This window comes from Megascapheus bottae, chromosome 14 (genome assembly GCF_031878675.1).
Source record: "Megascapheus bottae isolate mThoBot1 chromosome 14, mThoBot2.hap1, whole genome shotgun sequence".
Taxonomy (NCBI): Eukaryota; Metazoa; Chordata; class Mammalia; order Rodentia; family Geomyidae; genus Megascapheus; species Megascapheus bottae.
In genome coordinates, this window is record NC_143522.1 from 5,168,061 (window position 1) to 5,189,049 (window position 20,989).

The 20,989-nt window shown below is 51.7% G+C and overlaps 2 protein-coding genes across 15 annotated transcripts in view; one reads left to right on the top strand and one right to left on the bottom strand.

Annotated features, from left to right (window-relative positions):
- Positions 1 to 7,134, top strand: part of Plekhg3 (pleckstrin homology and RhoGEF domain containing G3) — a 58,684-nt gene extending 51,550 nt beyond the window's left edge. For 13 of the 14 annotated variants that reach the window (XM_090344276.1, XM_090344275.1, XM_090344282.1 and 10 more), the window contains 3 exons: positions 184 to 297; positions 1,217 to 2,636; positions 3,481 to 7,134. In XM_090344276.1, coding sequence (XP_090200402.1) covers positions 184 to 297; positions 1,217 to 2,636; positions 3,481 to 4,205 — 2,259 coding nt within the window. In that variant the 3' untranslated portion in view covers positions 4,206 to 7,134. The remainder of the gene's footprint in view (positions 1 to 183; positions 298 to 1,216; positions 2,637 to 3,480) is intronic. The other variant, XM_090344288.1, reaches the window with a different exon arrangement.
- A 1,639-nt stretch (positions 7,135 to 8,773) lies between these two features.
- Positions 8,774 to 20,989, bottom strand: part of Sptb (spectrin beta, erythrocytic) — a 122,663-nt gene continuing 110,447 nt past the window's right edge. Inside the window, exons 33-36 of the mRNA XM_090344273.1 lie at positions 11,747 to 12,009; positions 10,223 to 10,396; positions 9,719 to 9,761; positions 8,774 to 9,569 (exon numbers count right to left, since the gene is read on the bottom strand). Of these exons, the coding sequence (XP_090200399.1) occupies positions 9,402 to 9,569; positions 9,719 to 9,761; positions 10,223 to 10,396; positions 11,747 to 12,009 (648 nt within the window). The 3' untranslated portion in view covers positions 8,774 to 9,401. The remainder of the gene's footprint in view (positions 9,570 to 9,718; positions 9,762 to 10,222; positions 10,397 to 11,746; positions 12,010 to 20,989) is intronic.

Sequence of the window (20,989 nt, forward strand, 5' to 3'; positions counted from 1 at the left end):
TGAAGCTGCACACCAGCCCCAGGCCTGGTTGTTCAGGTTGTTCTGGAATGGCTCACGTCCAGGCGGGTTCCCAGTGCCAGGCCAGCCCCCCTAAGGAAGCGGGAGGGGCTGCTGAGTTGGGGATGCAGGAGGGACCAGATGACCATTGCTCTATAGCTGATGGCTGACCTCTTCTTGCTACAGGGAAAAGGACACAGGGAGTCTGAAGTTTCCAAGAGCATCAAAAGGCCCAGCAACCAGTCCTCAACAAGTGCTGAGAAGAGCATGAGTTTTGAGTCTGTCTCTTCCCTTCCAGAGGTGAGTGGTCAGCAAGTGAAATGGAGATCGCTGACTATCCAGAGCCTAGATCCCTAGATCTGCACGTGGGTTTTTTCAGATACCAGCTGTCTTGTTGGACCCATGGGAATAGGGACTCTTCCCCCTACTACTCTTGGCCCTTTAGGGTGCCTGTCCAGCTTAGAAGTGCATGGTTTAGTGAACAGATAGCCTCTTCCTTTGAGAGAAACATGATCATCCCTTAGTTCGATGTAGTTCCACGCCAAGGGGCACAGCCAGTGGGTGTGGATCCAATTTTAGGCCTCTGTGTAGGACACATGGCTGGCACCTGTGCCTTAGCTCCCAGGCAGGCTGACACTGAGTGGTGTCTTTGTCCTTTCCTGTTCCTTGTGTTTCTCTTGGATGTGAAGGCATGCCCTAACCTCTAGCTACAGTGTGACAAAGGCCACGATCGCATTCGTCCCTCTAAGGACTTGCTGCCCTACTTTTGATTCTTCCTCATACTGATTGTTATCACCCTGAACTGCAGGTGCTCTCCTCGGGCTTTGAGCAGGCATCCTCTTGTTCCCCGGGTGTCTTGATGCAGCTTTTGTGTGTGTGCATACCGGTACTTGGGCTTGAACTCAAGGCCTAGGTACTGCCCCTAAGTTTTATGCGCTGAAAGCACTCTCTCACTTGAGCCATAACTCCACATCTGATCCTATCCCCAACCTTTTTTTCTCTTTTTTTTTCCCCCCCTCAAGGCTAGAGCTCTCTACTTGAGCTCTAATTCTAGTTGTTGTTTTTGGGGGTTTTTTGGTGGTTAATTTGAGATGAGTTTTGCACACTTTTCTGCCTAGGTTGGCTTCTGATCTCAGCCTCTTGAGTCATTACGATTATGGGCACTGGTGCTCAGCATGAGGAGACTTTATTCACGTGAACTTTGTGTGTTCTGACCCAGGTTGAGCCAGACCTTACGCCTGGGACTGAACAGGAGGTCTTTGCTACCATGGAAGGTCCCAGAACTGAGGAGTTGCCTTCAGATTCAGATTCTCCGGAACTCGTGGAAACACAGCTTAATACCCACCAGGGTCTGCTGAGGGTAGACCACCCAGCTGACATGGTGGACTTTGTGGTGGCTGAGAGCACTGAGGATCTAAAGGCTCTAAGCAGTGAGGAGGAGGAAGAGGAAGAAGTGGGGGCAGCCCAGGAGCCTGAAAGTCTCCTGCCACCTTCCGTACTGGACCAGGCCAGTGTCATTGCTGAGCGTTTTGTCAGCAGTTTCTCTCGGCGGAGCAGCCTGGCACTGGAGGATGGCAAGCACAGTGGCTTTGGGACACCGCGGCTGGTTAGCCGGAGCAGCAGCGTGCTCAGCCTAGAGGGCAGTGAGAAGGGCCTGTCTCGGTGGGGCAGCACTCCGGACTCCCTCATCAACCACCCTACCCTCGAGGTGGACACTGGTGTGGGGGTGGCCACAGAGAGTGGCCTTTCTGTCAATGGGACAGAGCCCCCAAAGGCAGGCTGTACAGTAGAGCTTGATGGATCTTCCCGCAAGAAGGAATCGGCACTTTCCACCAGAGACAGACTATTGCTGGACAAAATTAAGAGCTATTATAAAAATGCAGAGCACCATGATGCAGGCTTTAGCATCCGGCGCAGGGAGAGTCTCTCTTACATCCCCAAAGGACTAGTGAGAAGCTCGGTGTCCAGGTTCAACAGCCTTCCCAAGCCAGAACCAAAGCCAGCAGCTCCGGTGGGGTACAAGCGACAGGGTGGCTCCCGGCCAGCCTCATGGGTCCTGTTTGATCTCCCAGGACCCATCCAGGCTGGCTTGGGGGACCCAGCTCCTGTCACAGATGCCGAGTTTCGGCCATCTTCAGAAATTGTGAAGATGTGGGAGAGGATGGAGTCTTCTCAGAGGAGCCCTCGGATGGGGCCAAGCCAGGGCCAGGCCAATGGCTTTGAGCTGCAGGAGCCGCTCTTCATCCTGGAGGAGCATGAGCTGGGAGCTATCACGGAGGAGTCGGCTGCTGCCTCCCCAGAAAATGTCTCCCCCACTGAGAAACACAGCCCAGCTCACCTGGCCCAGGAGCTAAAAGAGCTGGTGAAGGAGCTGAGCAGTAATGCCCAGGAAGATGTGGTGACCCCATTGCATCCTCGCATTGTGCAGCTGTCCCATGTGATGAGCAGCCACGTAAGTGAGCGGGTCAAGAACAAGGTCTACCAGCTGGCCCGCCAGTACAGCCTCCGGATTAAGAACATCAAGTCGGTGACCACCAGGCCACCACTGCAACGGGCAAAGGAAGTTCCTGGGAGAGATGGCACGAGCCCCACCATCCCCTACCTGAAGGAGGAGGCTAAAGAGCTTTCATGTGGCAAAGGTATGATGTGGCAGGTGGGGAAGGCCCCAGGGACATAAAAGCCAATCACTGGACACTGGTGGCTCATGCCTATAATCTTAGCTACTCGGGAGGCTAAGATCTGAGGATCACAATTTAAAGCCGAGCTTGGGGCTGGAAAGTCCAGGAATCCTTATCTCTAATTAACTCCCAAAAAGCTAGAAGTGCAGATGTGGTTTAAGTGATATAGTCTCAGCTAAAAGCCAAGGCGGAGCCCAAGGCTCTGAGTTCAAGCCCCGGTACTGGCACATATACAAAAGCCAACTAGGATCCAGTGCTCCCAGGGAAGGTGACTCTAAGAGATTATGCCCAAGAAAACACCAGGAGTATGGAGTGAGGCCGGGCATGTTCTCCTGGTTGAGGTTTTGAAGCTATTGTCCTACCATTTGAGCCACAGCTCTACGTCTGGCTTCTTTGGTACTGAATTGGAGATAAGAGTATCATAGACTTTACTGTCCAGGATGGCTTTGAATTCTGGGCATGGTGGCTCATACTGTAAATCCTAGCTACTGAGGGGGCTGGGCTATGGTTAAATCCTTGAATACCCTCTTCCTAGCCCTTCCTGGGGAAGCAGAGGGAGATTAGAGGAACCCAGCCAGGATCCCTTCCTTACCAGGATGAAAGGAGAACCTCTCATAGCTCTGGTGACTCTAACCCCTCATCTTATCACTTCATTTTCATTCTTGCCCATTGGTAAAGGAGCAGCAGAGGATAAATGGGATTTCTCTCCCATTGTACCCCAAACCCCACCAACTGGCTAAGGCCCATTCCAAGCCCTCCTTGCCTTCCTGCACTGGTGATTTCAGGCAGATTGATCTCTTCACAGGCAAGAGAAAGCCCAGGCTGTCCCTCAGCTATGAGCAGCTGGTGGCCCAGGAATACAGTCCTCCCAGGTCTTCTGCCACAGAGACATCACCACGTCGTTTCTCCTTCAGCCCTTCTGCTGTGAGCCCGAGGATCACGTCGCCTGGGCCCTGGCCCTCCACACGGAGCCCCCTCAGCCCCTTCGACACTGAAACCTTCAACTGGCCTGATGTTCGAGAGCTCTGCTCCAAGTACGCTTCCCACGATGAGGCTGTCCAGGCTGGGGGCAGCTGGTCTCGTGGCCCACCAGTCAACAGGAGCCGCTCGTTGCCTGAGAGCATGATGGAGCCACTCCTGTCAGGCAGGGTGGGCCGTTGTTGTAGCCTGAACACTAGGAGGGGCCGGGGAGGTAGAGAGAGTTCCCAGTCCCTGGCTCCTGGGTTACCCCGAAGTGTGCTGAATGGAGCTGAAACCCTGTATATCACCGCAGACCTCACCTTGGAGAACAACCGTCGGGTGATTGTCATGGAGAAAGGGCCTTGTCCCGGCTCCTCTGTGGGGCTGGAGGAAGGCAGTGCACAGGAACCAGGCTTACCAGGAGCCCTAGTAGAGCGAGGCCAAGATTTGGAGGAGTTTGTAGAATACTGGCCAAAGGAAGAAGGGCTCAGGGACCCAGGAGACCCAAACAAGCAGGGAAGAGTGAGAAACCTGAGAGAGAAATTCCAGGCCTTGAACTCTGTGGGTTGACCAACTCCTGTGGGAAGGAAGGACTTTACTGGGATCAGGTAGAAGCTGGCATACTTCCCCTGAAGGGGATCACTTGAGTCCAGGCCCAGGGCCTCACAAAGGCCATGCCCTCTCATCTTGGAAGGCTATCCCCTCTATTCATGGACGTAGCCTTCCCCCCATGCTATGTGCTGGCACTGCACTTCCTTGGGACCTGTGACATCTTTCCTCAGGCCCAGATGAGCTGTTGTTTTCCATGGAGGAGGGCCTTTCCTCCACTTCCCTTGTAAATAGGCCTTTCTAGTAAGAAACCAGTATTTAAGCTCACATCCAGAGGGAGCAGGCGCTTGCCCAGGCCTCCAGCACTGGCTGGCCACTGCCAGGCTAAGGACCCAGGAAAGAGACCCAAGAAGTGGCCTGGGCAGGTTTTGCTCTTAAACTGTACCTTTTCTTAGGACTCAGGTGAGAACAAGGCCAATAATTTATTGCTTTCCATCCTGTGGTATGTGTGTGCGAACAAGTGTGTATCCTCCTGTTGGTTATCCTCTCCCCTTTCCCCCTGTAGCCCCCTCCCCCCTCCCCCCTTCTTGTAAAGAACGTAATAGACTTAGTTCAGGTACTTTTCAGAGTTGTCGCTAATGTACACACATTTCATTATTTGCCAATGGTGCAATAACCACTGCTGACCAACTGACCTATGTGTGGACTCCTTACTGGGACCTGGGAAGGGGTGTTAGTAGACTGGGATCATCTTGGGGGAGACAGAAACAGGGATTCCCCCCCTCCCACACAATACACTTAATCATTCAGGCTCAAGGGTTCTTGTGGGATAGGCAGGACCCACAGAGTGTGAAGGGGAGACTTGTTCTCTGCTGTGTTTCCATGCACTTCTTTGTCCACCCCACTGCCTGGTGTCCTGCCTAGAGTTCTACATATCAGCCTTTTGGAAGGGTCAAAATTGTGTTAAAAGCAAAGGAGGGTTGTTGGGGAATTAGATACTCAGATATGTCCACGTTTCCAGTGCCTTTCCTTCGTCACTCCCTCTCCAGTTCCCAGGAGCATTCTATGAGGCATCCTGGGGCTTGGAAAGGTCCTAAAGTGGCTTGCAGCATGGAAAGAGTGAAGGGGAGTGCAGGAATATTTTTCTGGGATGCGCCCTCCATGTCCAGGGTGCATGTGATTCCCGAGGGCCAGCAGTGCCTCGTTCTAATTTGTTTTTGGTCCCTTCTCCATGGAGGGCCACCCTTGTTTTGTCCAGTTTGTTCTGAATGTGGACAGGGAGGCAGGGCTGTGGGGCCCCAGTGGGAGCGTGATTCAACAGTGATTCACACAGTCCCCTGTGTGAGTCTTCTGACCTAGGAAGGTGGACTCAACCTGAACATGGCTCCCCTGAGTTCCCAAGGTCAAAAGCACATTGGAAGTCTATAGCTGCCTACTGTGCACAGCATAGTAGGGCAGTCTGTAGCCTGTGTTGCAGCAGCTGCCTGAACCTTCTGTGGTCACCTTCACAGGGACCACAGAGAGCTGGCTCTGACCAGACCATCCTGGCACAGGATGCTGAACAGCCATAAGTGTAATGGACAGGTGACCAGATGCTTGTCATAGCTTTGTACTAGCTGGATCGCCCAACACTGTTACTCATCTACAGATTGAAACACTAGGTAAGTTTCTATGTCTCAAAGTCCCAGATGCACTTTTCTGAGCTGGGCCGTTGGCAATCCTAGCTGACCCTTCATCAGATAGTCCTTAAATCCCATCGAGGACTGCCTGGAAACCTGCCCCAAAGCAGTGGTTCTTGCTAACTGTCCATTAGAATCATTTGTAGAGCACTGAGAAACCTAGTGGCTCCTGCATCCTGTCAACCCAGACCACACAGAACCTGCTCCAAGATGGACCCTAGACACAGGGGCTGCTTAGAAGTCATGGTGCCAGGGCTGGGAGTTTGGCCTAGTGGTAGAATGCTTTGTGCCTAGCATTCATGAAGACCCAGGTTCGATTCCTTAGTACAACATACAGAGAACCGGAAATGATGCTGTGGCTCAAGTGGTAGAGCTCTAGCCTTGAGAAAGCCCAAGGACGTGCTCAGGCCCTGAGTTCAAGCCTCAGGACCAGAAAAAAAAAAATCTTGGTGCCATGCCACAAGCCTTCAAGCTGACTGAATTCATGAGGGGCTCCATGAGACTTTCTAGAGTATCAGCTAGAGTTAGGTTGTCCAGTTTTGTTTTTGTTGTTGGTTGTGAGACTAACTCTGGGCCTGGGTGTTGTCCCTAAGCTCTTCAGCTCAAGGCTACTGCCCTACCCCTTAAGCCACAGCACCACTTCTGGTTTTCTAGTGGTTAATTGGAGATGATTGGAGATAATTTAGTGCCTAGGCTGGCTTTGAATCGTAATCCTCAGATCTCAGCCTCCTGAGTAGCTAGGATTACAGGCGTGAGCCACTGGGCCTGACTTGTCTGATCTCATATAAAGCTTTTTCCAGAGGGAAAAGGAGGGTTAGTCAAATAAAAATACTGAGATAAATGTGAAGCATTATTTATTTATTAGAAAAACTAGTAAATGGGTTTTCCTCTGGTTGGTGGAAGCACATTGGAGCAGGTGGAGAACAAGGCCCAGCCAGCCCCAGAGCCAGCCCAGATGGCATGGTCTATGCCCAACAGGCTTGCATTCCTCCACAGCCACCACCTCTCTTGTGTCCTCCCTGAGCTTGCTTGTTAAAGGACCAAGACATGTGGCCCTCTGGCCTCTTTTTTTTCCTCTGGATCTCAGCCCCCTTCCTCTGAGGGAGGAAGGGAATCTAGTCTTCGCCCTCCGAAAAGCAGGAAGGAAGAATGAGGGGGAAGGGGAAGCCGAGCCTGCACAGGCCTCCTGGTACCCTTGCTAGTGGAGGTAGGGAGAGGGTTGGACCCTCTGTGCCTCCCTCAGCCCATCAGCCGAGGCCAGGTACAGAGGAGATGCGGAGAGGGGAAGGAAAACTACCTGACCATGCCCAGAAGAAGCTTCCTGTATTTGCCCTGGGGGGAAGCCTGTTACGCTGGTGTGGACTGGGGCTGTGTCAACCCAGTTTGGAAACACTGACATGGAAAAAAATGCAAAGTAGAAAAAGGGAGGGAGGAAAATAAACCTTAGCAGGGCACCAGGAGAGCCCAGCCCTGGAGTGGGACAGGGCCTTCAAAACCCAGCTGCCTGCTATCAGTTCCAGTTGGTTGGCTTGACCTGGGTGACAAGGGTGGGATGCGTGGGGAGCTGGCGGTGATGGGGGGGGTCACATGCAGCTGGCTGCCCCTGCTCCATCCTGAGACCTGCCATTGGAGCCCTTTCTTTCCTGACTCTGGAATTATTGGCGGGGAACTTTTCACATGGGCACATGTGGAGGAGGGTAGACCTTTGGCCTCCCATAGATGTCCAGGGAAGCCTGCTACTGCCCCCCTTCAGCAGGGAGCTGCTGTCTGCCTCAGTGGTGGGCATGAGTGAACCCAAGGCTAGTTTTACTGCCAGGTAAGTACAAGCACCTCCCTGCCTTGGTTTCCCCAGATGTACAAAAGAAGCTGGTGAGAGGAACTCACTAGCTTTCCTGTGGAAGCAGAAAGCACAGGAGTCTAAGCAGTAAGGCCAAATGAAGACCTTGGTGACAGAGATGGAACATCTGGTCAGAGGCTCTCGGGCTCCATTGGCTAGCCTCTTCCCTCCAGTGGTTCCTGTCTGCTGGAATTGGCTCCCTGCAACATGGTAGTGTGGGGACCACAAGGTGTAACTGCTCTCTTGAGTTGTGTCTGCCTAGTTAGCACTAAGCTAACTAGGAATCCAGGGAAGGATCCCTTATCCCTGTGGGTCCTCTCTGAGCTTAGCCTGCATTGGCCTCGCACAGCCAAAACACCTATCTACAGGGAAGGCCATAGAAACTGGCTGTGAGAACCCCAGTCATCTCCCCAAGGGAGATTCCTGCTGCCCCCAACTTGACTCCTCTTTTGGATCTAACCCCAGCTAAAATGTTGGGCTGGTGCTCTACTGCTTTCAGAATGGTGTATGGGCCAAGTTCTATGGGACCTATGGTCTCCTTCCTCCAGAAGTATGAAAGGGCCCTCCCTGGGGATTGAACCCCTTTGGGTGCTTGGAGAAGGTTGGTTAACATTTGGCAATGCCTGTGTCCCATGTGACCTAGGGGCAGGCCCTCAGAAGAAGCTGATGAGAATGGGCCAACCTTCATGCTCTGCCCCAGCAATCATCTCCGAGGGCCGGGACTAGCTGTGTTACATGCCGCCTTTGCTACCTCATGGTGGTTCTTGGCTATGAGTCTGGTGAGTAGTGTGGATGGTACCAGCTTCAGACAAGACAACGGGCCTGCCGCTTCGCGTGCTTTTCTCTAGATGCTAGGACACGCAGCTTGAACCTGGCGTCTGCTAGCTCCTTTAGGACCCAGCCTCCACCTGCTATTGCTGTTGCTATGATGAATTGGGATGGGGCTGTGGCACAGAAAGGCAGCGCCTTAGGTGGTGTCTGACCTGTCTGCCCTTCCTTGGCTCTACCTGGGCTGGGAGCAAAGGGTGCTGGGGATAGCAGGAGGCTTGTTCACCAAACAGGTGGGGCTGGTGTAAGGAGAGGAAGGGGCATGCTGGCCCTGAGGAGAGTGCTAGTTCTGAGGGAATTCAGCGGGGGCAGGCTGGCTGTACTCAAGGCCCCGCATCTCTTCCTGTCCCTTCACTCCCCTAGTGACCTCTCACCATACTGCTAGGGCTCTGTGGCCCTCCTAAAGCCACCTTCCCTTTGGGGGCAGGATAGGCATTGCCAGTGTCTCTCTTCCTTTTCCTTGACCATGGGTGGTGATCCCAAACAGCTGTGGGGAGGACAGCACTTAGGGACCCCATCAACATTTTCCAGCTTTTTAGGGGGGGCAGGGAGAGGAGGGCGTGCACCTGGACGAACCATTTCCGGCTCTGACAGAGCTGGGAGGCCCTGGAGCCAAGCTGGCTGCACAGACAGCAGGCAGAGGGTGTGTTGGCAGGCAGTGGGCAACCAGGCCGGGCAAAGGCAGCTATTGCAGCACAGCATGGGGCCCCAGGGCTGGCCTGTGACATGAGCAGGTGGGCTATGGACAGCAAGTGGCAGGTGGGCAGAGGATTGGCCGCTGCAGTGATCCAGGCCGCGGCCTCCTGGTCCTCGAGCATCCCGACACACCGCTGCACCTGCCTGGCCAGCCCCACCCCGGGTGGCCGCAGGCTGCTACTTCTTTTTAGGGAAGAAGCTGAATCTCTTCTCCTTGTCCTTCTTGCCCAGGCTGGTGTCTGGGCCGGCAAGGGAGGGCAGGGGCAGGCTCTGGGCCTTGACACGGATGCTCTGGGATTCATTGATGGCCGTGCTCATCCCCTGCAGCCAGGACAGCATCTCCTCCTGGAGGCAGGAATGTCAGGGCAGATTCCAGGAGCACCCATTGTTCCCCGGATAGCCCCCAGGCCTGGGGCTCCCCGTTCTGAGGCAGACCTTACATCCTGTGTCTTCCCCCTCTGTAAGCCAGCTAGAACCAGGCTGCCCACACTTACCTCATCCTTGCCGTGGAAGAGCCACTCGCTGCCATTACTCAGCCTAGGAGGACAAAGGGATCCCTGTGACATGTCCACCTCTGAAGTCCTTTACCAGCACAGGGAGCAGGCCCTTGAAGGCAGCATGACACCTCTGAAGAGCTAAGTCTAGACCACAGCCTCTTTTGGTTTGCAAAATCCAATGGGCTCATGCCTGTAATCCTAGCTATGCTAGGAGCCAAAGATCTGAGGATCAAGGTTTTCAGTTCAGGCCCGGATTTCAAGCTTCAAAGTCAACACACACACACACACACACACACACACACACACACACACACACACGCCCCGATTTCAAGCTTCAAAGTCAACACACACACACACACACACACACACACACACACAGGCTGGGGAGAGCCCTGAGGAGTTGGGTGAGCTTGGAGCTGGTTCCTTTACAGTATAACACAAATCAAGTCCCAGAGGGAGTGGGACATCTGGGTTTCAAAGCCCAGACAGTGGAAGGCCCACCTGAGCTTCAAGACATGCTTCTTCTTCTTGTAGTTGGCAGCAATCTCACAGATGGCATGTCTCAGGGTCAGCGGCTCCTCCCCATGGTAGGGGACCCCCAGGGCCAGGTTCTTGGCATCCTTGTAGAAGGTCAGCTCACTATTTCTGAGCACGCAGTACAGGTTGTTCCAGGACCTGGAGAGGTGGCCAGGCAGGTCAGATCACTCTGTTCTGACTCAGCATCTCTATGGTCAGTTCCTACAGCATTACCAGGTGTCTTTATTGTGCTTATTTCCCAGATAAACAGTAGGTTTTTATTCTTTCAAAAAGTGGAGGGAGGGCTGGAAAGGTGGCTTAGCAATAGAGTACTTGCCTTACATGCATGAAGCCCTGGGTTTGATTTCTCAGTATCATGCAAACAGAACAAAAGAAGCTCAAGGACAGTGCCTAGACCCTGAGCTCAAGCCCCAGGACTGGCCAGAAAAAAAGAATAGTAATTTAAAATAAAAGGAGGAGGGATTCAAAATCACCTGCGCATAATTTTACCACTAAAAGTTAACTATTGCTTATATTGTGTCTTTCTAGTCTTTTTACCCCTATTCACAAAATTTACCTATTTTCCCCTATTCACATAGATACCTGGAATTGGGTTGGATTACATATTCAACTTTTATAGATTGATTGAATTTGAGAAGGCCCTTGCTAAGTAGCCAAAACTGACCTCACATCTTGTTTCTCCCAACTCAGGTTCCTAGGTGTTGATAAGTATTGACCATGACGTGTTCTGTCCTAGCACTTTTTTTGTGTGTGTGTACTTGTCCTGGAGCTTGAACTCAGGGCCTACACATTGTCCTTCAGTTTCTTAACTCAATGTTGGTGTTCTACCACTTGAGCCACTGTTCTACTTCTGGCTTTTTGTGTAGAATTGGAGAGAAGAATCTCAGACTTTCCTGCCTGGGCTGGCTTTGAATTGCAATTCTTAGAACTGAAGCCTCCTATGTCCTAGCACTTTTTAAATAAACAGATTTCTGTAGATCTAGGCTAAACTCAAATCTGTATGCTTAGTGAGAGCATCAGGCACACAATTAGTGGTGGAGCAGAAGCGACTTCACTGACCAATGGAAAGCATATGGTGGTGGTGTGTGTGTGTGTGTGTGTGTGTGTGTGTGTGTGTGTGTGTGTGGACTGAACTCCTGACCTGCGTGCTGTCCCTGAGCTCTTATTGCTCAAGGCTATTACTCTGATGGTTAGTTGGAGATCAAAGTCTCTTGGACTTTCCTGCCCTGGCTGGTTTTGAACTGCAATTCTCAGATCTAAACCTCCTGAGTAGCAGAGAATAAACAGTACTTGGGGTTGAATCAGGGCTTCACACTTGGTAGGCAGGTGCTTTACTACTTGAGCCACACTTCTGGTGATATAGACTTTTTCTGTTACATCAAGTAAACCAGAGTGGTGATTCTCCCTAACTCATTCCATGTCACTGTCACCAATGCTCTGATGATCCAGTGATCCCAGCCCCACCCCTCCAGCCCTTCCTTCACATACCTGTTGGATGCCTTCTTGTTGGGGCCTTCTAGGTCATGCTTCCGGCCCAGGTAGCCCTCCATCTGCACACTGTGCCCAAGGTCCCTCTGTGCTGGTAGCGTTGTGGGCTCGTCACCTTCACTCAGAGGTGTGTCCAGTACCTTGAAGATGGGCTCTGTGGCAGGCCTCTCGTCCTCACCAGATTTATCTTCTGGCCCATTCTCCTGCTGTCCCAGCAAGGGTGGTGGCTGCTGGTCTCGAATCCATGGTCCTTCTTCTTCCCTCTGTTCAGGGACACAGAGGAAAAGCATACCTTCCTGGGGGTTCAGGCCTAGGGACTTTTCTTGGCAAAGCCCCACCTAGCCTTCTTTTTGTCTGCTATGCCTGCCAGGCCCACCCTGGCTCTCCCACAGCCTGCCATGATATTTGCCCACTGCCCTGGCCTGGCCTCTGCCCCTGCCTCTGTCTTACACCTTCCTTATTCCCCCTCACAGAGGATGACTCCTTCCTCCAACCCAACTTCTTGAGGGGCCCTGAGGGATGATTGCACCCAGGATAGGTACTGAGGCTGCTGGCAAAATTCAGGCTCAAGGCCAGGCTCTAGGCCTCAATCTGCTTCCACCAGAATCTCCCACTGTTTGACACACAGGGCTCTGGAAACAGTTCATTTGAATAAAAGGTCTGTTGCTAGGATAAACTGCAGATGGCAGCTGGAGAATGCCAAACAAAAACTCCTCTGCTACCTTTGAATTGTGACAAAAACCCTAAGTCTCCAAGCACCTTATAAAGGAGAGGCTCAGCCCCTCCCAGGCCTTGGTTAAGGGACACAGTTCCCTCCCGTCATCTACTGGGAATTTGTTGGCTAAGGCAGTGCTTCTTGATCCTGACTGCCTTTGACAATCATCTCAGGAGCTTTCTAGAAACATTCTCGGGTCTTCTCCATCAAGATGTTAACTGTTAACTGGCCCTGGTGTGTGCATGTGCAGGCATGTCTTTCTTGTTAAGCATTTCTTCTTTTCGTGGCTGCTTCCCTCATACTGTCTGGGCATCTCTTTTTTAATGTATAATTTTATTGTTATTATTATCCTATACATGTTTACCACTTCTTAAGTCAGGTCTTTTAAACAATGCCATCCCTTCCTTCCTTGCCACAAGTGATATAGGTCGTCCACTGAATAGCATGATTGATCCTGCATCTTTTCAGCAGGCCCCTCTGACCTGCCCCTTGCTCCACAGGAAGCAAGTGAATGTAAGACAGATGTGTGTGTGTGCATTGGGCGGGGGAGTAGGCAGCTAGCCTCCCTCTCACTGCTGGCAAAGGCAAGAATGGGTGGGGTCTCCCAGGAGCCAAACGAGCACCCAGGAAAGCAGCCTGATTGGGTCTCCTGGCATCATGGGCAGCACACTGTCTCTGTTGGCCTGGCTGTTGCTTGACACCTTAGAGCATGAGGCAGGATGGAGCCCCTCGAATGTTCAGATAATTGAAGGGCCAATGTCATGGACAGCCAGGACCAAAGCCACCAGTCAGTACAGAGTCTCTCCTACTTTCTCCTCCCAAATCCAGCAACAGACACGAGGTCCAGAAAAATTCTGGGGAATGCAGGGAGGAGACAGGACAGAGCCTCCAAGTTCTGCGTTTCTCTAGGGTCTTTTAGTCGTGGGCTGGATGGGAAACAGAAGGCTGAGGCTGGGAGGTACCATGCTGGCCATCAGACTGGATCCGAAACAAACTCAGGACTTTTTTTTTTGCCAGTCCTGGGGCTTGAACTCTGGGCCTGAGCACTGTCCTTGGGCTTTCTCAAGGCTAGAGCTCTACCACTTGAGCCACAGCACCACTTCTGGCTTTATTCTATATATGTGGTACCAAGGAATCAAACCCAGGTCTTTGTGCATGCTAGGCAAGCACTCTACCACTAGGCCAAACTCCCAGCCTCAACTGAGGACTTTTAGCAGTGGAATTAAGTAGGCTCCAGCTGAAGTGGCATTAAGGAATCCAAAAGGATGCGCCTTGGGGAAACTGAAGGTAAAGGTCCCATTGAGCTAGGACTGCCCAGGAAACGGGAATAATAAGTAGGAGTTCTGGTAAGATGTCATTAAAAACAAAAGTATCTTGACTGTAAGTGTTTAGAAACCCCTAATCTAACCTAACAGTTTCTATGTATAATGAGGAAAACCAATGCTCAAAGAGGTTAAGTGACTTGCTCAAAGCCACACAGCTAATAGGTATAGCTAATTGGTTAGAAGCGTCAACTCCAGAAACAGACAGACCTGAATTTTGATTTTATCTTTAGGGAACTCAAATTTTCTTTTGGTAAGAGTCTCAGGAAGGTGTGGCTATGCCATAGAAGTTGTGTCTTGAACTGTCTTTGATGAGCCAGCATTGCCCCCAAGATTCTGACCTGAAGCCTTGATCAGGTGGTCTTCTAGTCCTAGCCAGCCCTCTGCCTATGTAGAAATCTCAGGAGGCAGAGCATTAGTGCAGAAAGGAAAGCTATCTCGTAGGCCCCGTCTCAAACTCAGCTGGGACTGCTTGTCTGTCAAGGGGTGGGAGGGCTCTATCTGTAGGACAGGGAGAGCACTCGCTGCTCCTGAAGGTGGACCGGCATATGGCTGTCCTCTAGCGGATGCACACAAGAAAGGCCCCCAGCCCTTGACAGCCTCATCTCCACCCTCTCACCCAGCCTCTGTCCTAGGACTGGCTTCCTCTGGTTTCGTTCATTCCTTTCCCTTCCTTTAGTGAACTGGCCTTTAGGAATCAAAGTGGACCAATAGGACTGACTCCTGCGATCCTGGCTTCCTTCTGCCTCATCCTAACAGGTGCCCAGCCCGTGCCCACATCAGGGACATGCACAGGCAGTGGCCAGTGGTACAAAAGTTATATGGGAAGGTTATGAGGTGGCTTTGGAACTTGAAGGTGTTCAATCTATGTGAGTTGTTTCCCCCTGGGTTCTTGTTTGTGTGTACTCTGCCCCCCCCCATGCCCTCCCTCCCCCATTAAAGGCTAAGGGCTGAGGATGGGAAGGGACCAAGAATGAGGGCAATAGAGGTGTTTGACTTTAGCAGGGCTTCCTTCCCTTCCTGGGCTGGAGGACATGAGGTGGATAGAGGGAGAAAGGGCTTTGGGACCAGTCCTTTCTTTCTTTCCTCAGCAGCCAAGGGAGGATGATGGAGGAAGAGGAGGAGGAAGAGAAAGAGGAGGAAGACTAGAAAGAGCAGCAGGGGGCAGAAGAGGAGGAAATGGAGAGAAAGAGATGAGAAGGAGGAAGATGAGCAAGAGGAACAAGAGGAGGAGGAAGAGGAGGAAGAAGAAGAGAGGGAGGAAGAAGAGGAGGAGGAGGAGGAAGAAAAATAGGAGAAAGAAAAAGAGAGGCAGTATATTAGATACTTTCAAAGTGATCCAGTGTCTGTAAAAGTTACCTTAATAATGCCTCATTCCTCTTGCCTATCCACCTTCCTCCTAGGAACTTTGCTGAGCCATTTTTGTGTATACACACACACACACACACACACACACACACACACACACACACACCCAGTACTGGGGCTTGAACTCAGGGTTTTGGTACTGCCTTAACTTTTTCAATCAAGGCTAGCACTCTACCACTTTGAGCCAGAGCTCCATTTCTAGCTTCTTGGTGGTTAACTGGAGATGAGACTTTTCAGCCCAGGCTGACGTTGAACTTCAATCCTCAGATCTCAGCCTCCTGAATAGGGGATTGTAGGTGTGAGACACCACTGCCCAGTTTCAGTGTTCAGAGGTGGCCCCTGTGACCCTTTTGCTTAGAATATGGGATGATCAGGACTGAGAAATGGGGACCTGCAGCCACTGATGGGCGGGGCTCACGTGTTCTTGTCTCTGTTATTTCCAACTGGAACTTCCAAGGCTCCAGACAGAAGCAGGGCGACTGTGGAGAGTAGAAAAGCCCACCACAGCAGCACAGAAGCATCCTCAGGCTCCAGAAAGCTTGAAGTAGAGGAGGGAGTGGTGGTGTGTGTGTGTGGGGGGGGAGGAACTGGGGGAGAAAATCTCCACAAAGGCAAAGGCAGAAGTTACCAGTTAAGGCTAAAGGCCACAGGCTGCTACTTAATGAAAGGTAAAGATAATTTAGAATTGGACTTTCACAGAGAGTCCACAACTTTGAAAAGAATATAAAGAAGAGTATACCTAGAATATATCCAGATGGTTAAATCCTTTCTGAAGCAAAACCACCTCTTAGAAAATTTTCTCTGCAGAGGAAGTTTGCCAGATAGGGAAGAACCAGTGGGAAGAAGCTGCCTCCTTGTTCTGGCAAGGAAATTTTGCCCTTGGCCTCCGGTACTGGAAACTCTCTCTCTCTGCCTCTCTCTGTCTCTCTCTGTCTCTCTCTGTCTCTCTCTCTCTCTCTCTGTCTCTCTGTCTCTCTGTCTCTGTCTCTGTCTCTCTCTCTCTCTCTCTCTCTCTCTCTCCCTCCCTCTCTCCCTCTCCCTCTCCCTCTCCTTCTCCCTCTCCCTCCCCCTCTCCCTCCCTCCCTCCCTCTCTCTGTCTCGCGCGCTCTCTCTCTCTCTCTCTCTCTCTCTCTCTCTCTCTCTCTCTCTCTCTCTCTCTCTCTCTTGTAAAGATTCTTATTTTGGGGCCGGGAGTTTGGCCTACTGGTTGACTGCTTGCCTAGCATGCATGAAGACCCGGGTTTTGATTTCTTGTTATCACATACATAGAAAAAAGCCAGAAATGGTGCTGAGGCTCAAGTGGTAGAGCTCTAGCCTTGAGAAAGTCCAAGGACAGTGCTCAGGCCCTGAGCTCAAGCCCAGGACTGGCAAAAAAAAAATCTTATTTTGAAATACATAAGAAATAAGGAATTTCCCTGGGACTGTTTTTTTTGTAGCCACGCCTCTGCAAAGATGAAAAGAGCCAGGAGGGACTTGTAAGGGTAGGAAGGAGACCTGTGGGGGAAGGCAGGGGATGGGGAGGGGAAGAAGGTGGTGAAGCCTGATGCTGAACCTAGAGGAGATTCTTAACATTCTGGAACTGGAAAAGGCTGGGGCGGGGCGGGGGAGGGGGTGTCACGGACTCAGCCTGTTTTATGACTGGGTTCTAGAAAAGCTTCAGGACTGGCTAGGATCATATCTAGATCCCAAGTGTCTGGGTAGAGACCCACCCATGAGTGGTGTCTGGTCCCAGCTCCACACCAACTGCTTAGATGGGGGAGGTCTGGGGCCTTGATGATGAGTTCCTGCCATTGACAACTTCCCAGTTAAGCATCTGGCTGAGAGACCCCATTCCAAAGCGAGACCTTGGGCTAGGCTGTTGGGTAGTTCCAGCAAAAGGGCCATGCTTCCCCAGGACACAATTATAAATAAGCTGGGACAAGAAGGGAGATGTTTCTGCCATCTCCAGAAAGCATGCATGGACTGCAGTGGAGGCTTGCTTCGCCTGGTAGGTGGAGGAATCTGTGACTAGAAAGGACCAAGAACGGGGACACTGGTCATGGCTCCAACCTGGCTGCACTGGCAGCCAAGGTGTTGTCAGTGTCTGACAGTAGTACTGGATAGGGACACAAACGAGGACCCCTACTGTCCTCGTGCTCTGAGGTGGGATACCTGAGGCCACCATCTTCAGACATTAAGAAGATAGAGGTTCCATCTGTACCCATGACAGTGCTCACACAGGAAGTTACCCAGGGGAGTTGGGGACACCCCAAAGGAGGACAGTCCAACTGCTTCAAGGAAATTCTGGGTGGGGCTAGGGGTTGCATAGGAGCCTGGACTAACAGCATGAGGACAAGTGATGGAGCTGGGGCTGGAATAGAGGAGACAGGTGCATTCTCTAATTTTGAGGACAGGCAAGGAGAGATGGCTGAGGGGAGGGCGTGCATGCTTGTGTGCCAGATACTGAGACGTTGTCCAGAGGAAGATAGAGAGCAGTGGCACTGTCTGCTGGCTGAGGGACATTAGGGGGAGGAAAGGACAAGGTAGGTGGTCTGTACGGACCTCGCAGGACTGGTCAAACAGGGAAAGGGGAGGGGCATGGCCTACATTGCAAAGTCAAGGCTGGGGGTGGGGGGAGAAGCAGACAGAAGACTTGGAATCTGCTCCACAGAAGATGTTCAAAACCCAGAGGATAAGGTGGGTAGAATGATTTCTTTTTTCCTTTTGTCTTTTCTTTCCTCAATTAAGTTGAAAGTAGTACCAGAACCAGCCAGCAGGTGGTGTGCAGGAGCCTGCACAAGGACAACTCCCACACCCCAAATGATCTAGGCCCATCCGTGGGTTTGTAGGCTCTGAAGATGCTCAGTGAACGAAGATATACTGACAAGCAAAGAAGCATGGTGACAGAGTCTTCCCTCTATTGGTGATTCTGATAAGCGAGAACTAGAACCAGACTTTTCTGCATCAGCTGGGAGACAAGAGCCCAGAGCACTGTAGAGGGATGTTGAGAAGGGGAGGGTGGGGGTGGGGTGGTGAGAAAATGTTCTAATTTGTATGGAGGACTTTTTTTTTTTTTTAAAGAGATGAATAGTTGAGGTGTGGATGGGGATCAGGTCAGTGATCACCCGCTCAGTACCAGGTGCTCCAACTACATGTCTTCTCTTAAGCCTTCCAGTAAGGCAGATGCTGTTATAGTCCTTTTTCATAAATGAGAGAACTTGGAGGTGGGGAGGGCATGGGAATGAGTAACTTGCCTAAACCACTGATGGAGCAGTGGAAGGTGAAGGATCAAGTCGGCCTAGGCTCAGTTCTGCTGTGAGAGGAGCAATGCCATCACTCCATTTGGTGAGGCCCATTCACTACCTAAGAGCTGGGAGGCACCATGAGATCTGGGGCCCATCTGTTGAGGCAGCAGGAGCCCTTGAGGCTGCACTGGAAAGGGTTAGAGGAGGGGCTTGGGCAGGCTGACCATGAGAAATCCATGCATAGATGAGGGTGCAGGGGACAGAGCTGGCCATGCTGGTAGCCTTGCATGTGATGTCTCTCCTGTGCTCTGGGCAAGAATGGCTAGGTACTGGAGCTGGGAGGTTGTTCAAGCACTGTTGTGTGTGCAAGAAGTGTGTGCAAGAGAAGAGAGCTGAGAGATAAGGAGATGGCAACTTAGATGGAGCAGAGACAGATGTTCTCATTCAAGAAAGGAAAGGCTTGTTCGAGCAGGGGAAATAGTCCTGGGGGGGCGGGGTGAGGTTGGGGCAGGTGATGAGTAGCTCCCCAAAAGACAGGCCATGAAATGGAGAGCTGCCCGACCCCACACCACAAGGCCCAGCAGTGCATTTGTGATGCTAACTAGGAACTTTGGCAAGCTGACAGGGAGACGTGGAAAGGAAGGCACTGGATGAAGTGGATGGGAAAGAGAAAACCTGCTCCACTGCCGCCATTGGAGGGAGGATGCGGAGGCTTCCTGTTGATAGCTGGTTTTGCAATACACATGGCCTGTGTGGATTCTTGGGCTTCTGTCCTGAAGAAGATTTAAACGGCTTCTTACATCTCTCTGCAATCCAGAGTGGATCTCAGCGTTCAATAGAAGAGAGTTAGAAGATAGCAAATGCTCATGTCTAAATCCATCACCTCATGAATGATCAAGCGGCCAGGTTAAATTCCATTTCTGAGATACTTCCAATATTAACAGAGTCTCATTCTGAGTCCATTCGTCTCTGGGATGCTCCAAAACACAGCATGGAAGAAAGAACTTAGAAAAAATATTTGTAGCAGTGGGTCCAGGAAGATCTGCCCCATACCAAAGAGAGCTGGACACAGCTAGCTGTGGGCAGAGGTCCAGGAAGACAGAAAGCAGGTTTCTCCAGGGAGTGGGCACACTGCCAGCCTGCAGGTAGACACACCCCTCCCATGCTGACACAGACATCCTGGGGAGACAGGGACACACCCAGGTTTGAGGGGAAAGCTGATGTTGCTCCAGCCTGAGTCTGCCCATTACCAACCAACATAGGATTTGCATTCACTGCAAAATGTCTCAAAAAAAGCCACTTGTGTGGGGGAAGGGAAAGAATTGGTAAGCTTGTTCAGGCAAGGAGAGACACAGCTGCTGCTCCACTCCCACACTGCTTCCATCCAAGGACGTCAGAGGCTGGCCACTGGCTGCTGATTAAAGCCCTGGGCCCCAGGGGAAGCTGCTGCTGAGAGAAGAACTTCCCATGGTGTTTGGAGGGGGGTGTAGGGGATAGGGCTGGGAGAACAGCATCTGGGGCCAGTCAAGCTCTGGCTAAAAGGTAGTCTTGGCTGCACACCCAGGGAATACAGACTCCAGGACACTATGACACACATTTACAACTAAGTACTGGCCATTTTCCCCAAAGCCACGTAAGCATCTGAGACCATGGAAAAGAAGATCCAGAAACCCCAAGTCCCAGCACTCTCCGCTAATGAGATGCTCCATCCCCTTCCCTCCCAGGGGAAGCTGGCTGGGCAGGGGGTCTCAGAAAGACCCTAGGTAGAAGGTACTCTCTGAACTTGGGTAAGAGTTTCTCCTGATCATGAATGGCACCCAGGCTACCGACTTCCAGAAAGGCCTTTCATCCCAGGGCCACCCTGTCCTGGAGACTGAAGCTAGTTTGGAAGCAGATGGGCATGTTTGTCCCCAACAGGGAAGGAGACTTTCTTGTTGTTACAGCTTGGGAACACCAATCCCTTTAGGGGAAGTCACTCCCGAGGCTCTGTAGGGTACCTAAAGCAGACCCAGATTCCCACCACATAGCTTAAAAACAGGCACAGTGTGCAGATGTCCTGGGGGCCCTTTAGCACCCTCCTACACCATGAACCCCACTTCCCTTCCAGAGAAAACCTAGCAACAACTGCTACATTGGGAGTGTGAGGCAGCCAGAGCATAGAAAATAAAGGACACACTCATGGGGGAGAGGGGGAGAGTTTCCAGATTAAGGGGAGGTACATAAGGCAGAGGGAGTTGGGTAAGAGCACCGCATCCTTCTGCGTGAGCAGTTGGCTCTGGGCAGACCAGCCACCCACTGCTACCACAGTCAGATCCCCTTAGGGGAACTGAAGTCCAACCTGGCTCTTTGCCAAAACAGGGACATATGAAAAACACCTGTTCCCTCTTCTTCCCCATTCTAGCCTCAGACCACTCGACATATTCAGGTACAGCAGAACTAAGAACAGATCAAAGGAATGTAGGGAAATCCTCCGCCCAAAGTCTCTTTTGACCTGATGTCACTCAGGAATGTCCAGCCGCCGGTGGCGCACATCTGTAATCCTACCTACTCAGGAGGCTGAGATCTGAGGATCCCAGCTCAAAATCAGCCCAGGCAGGCAAGTCTGTGAGGTTTT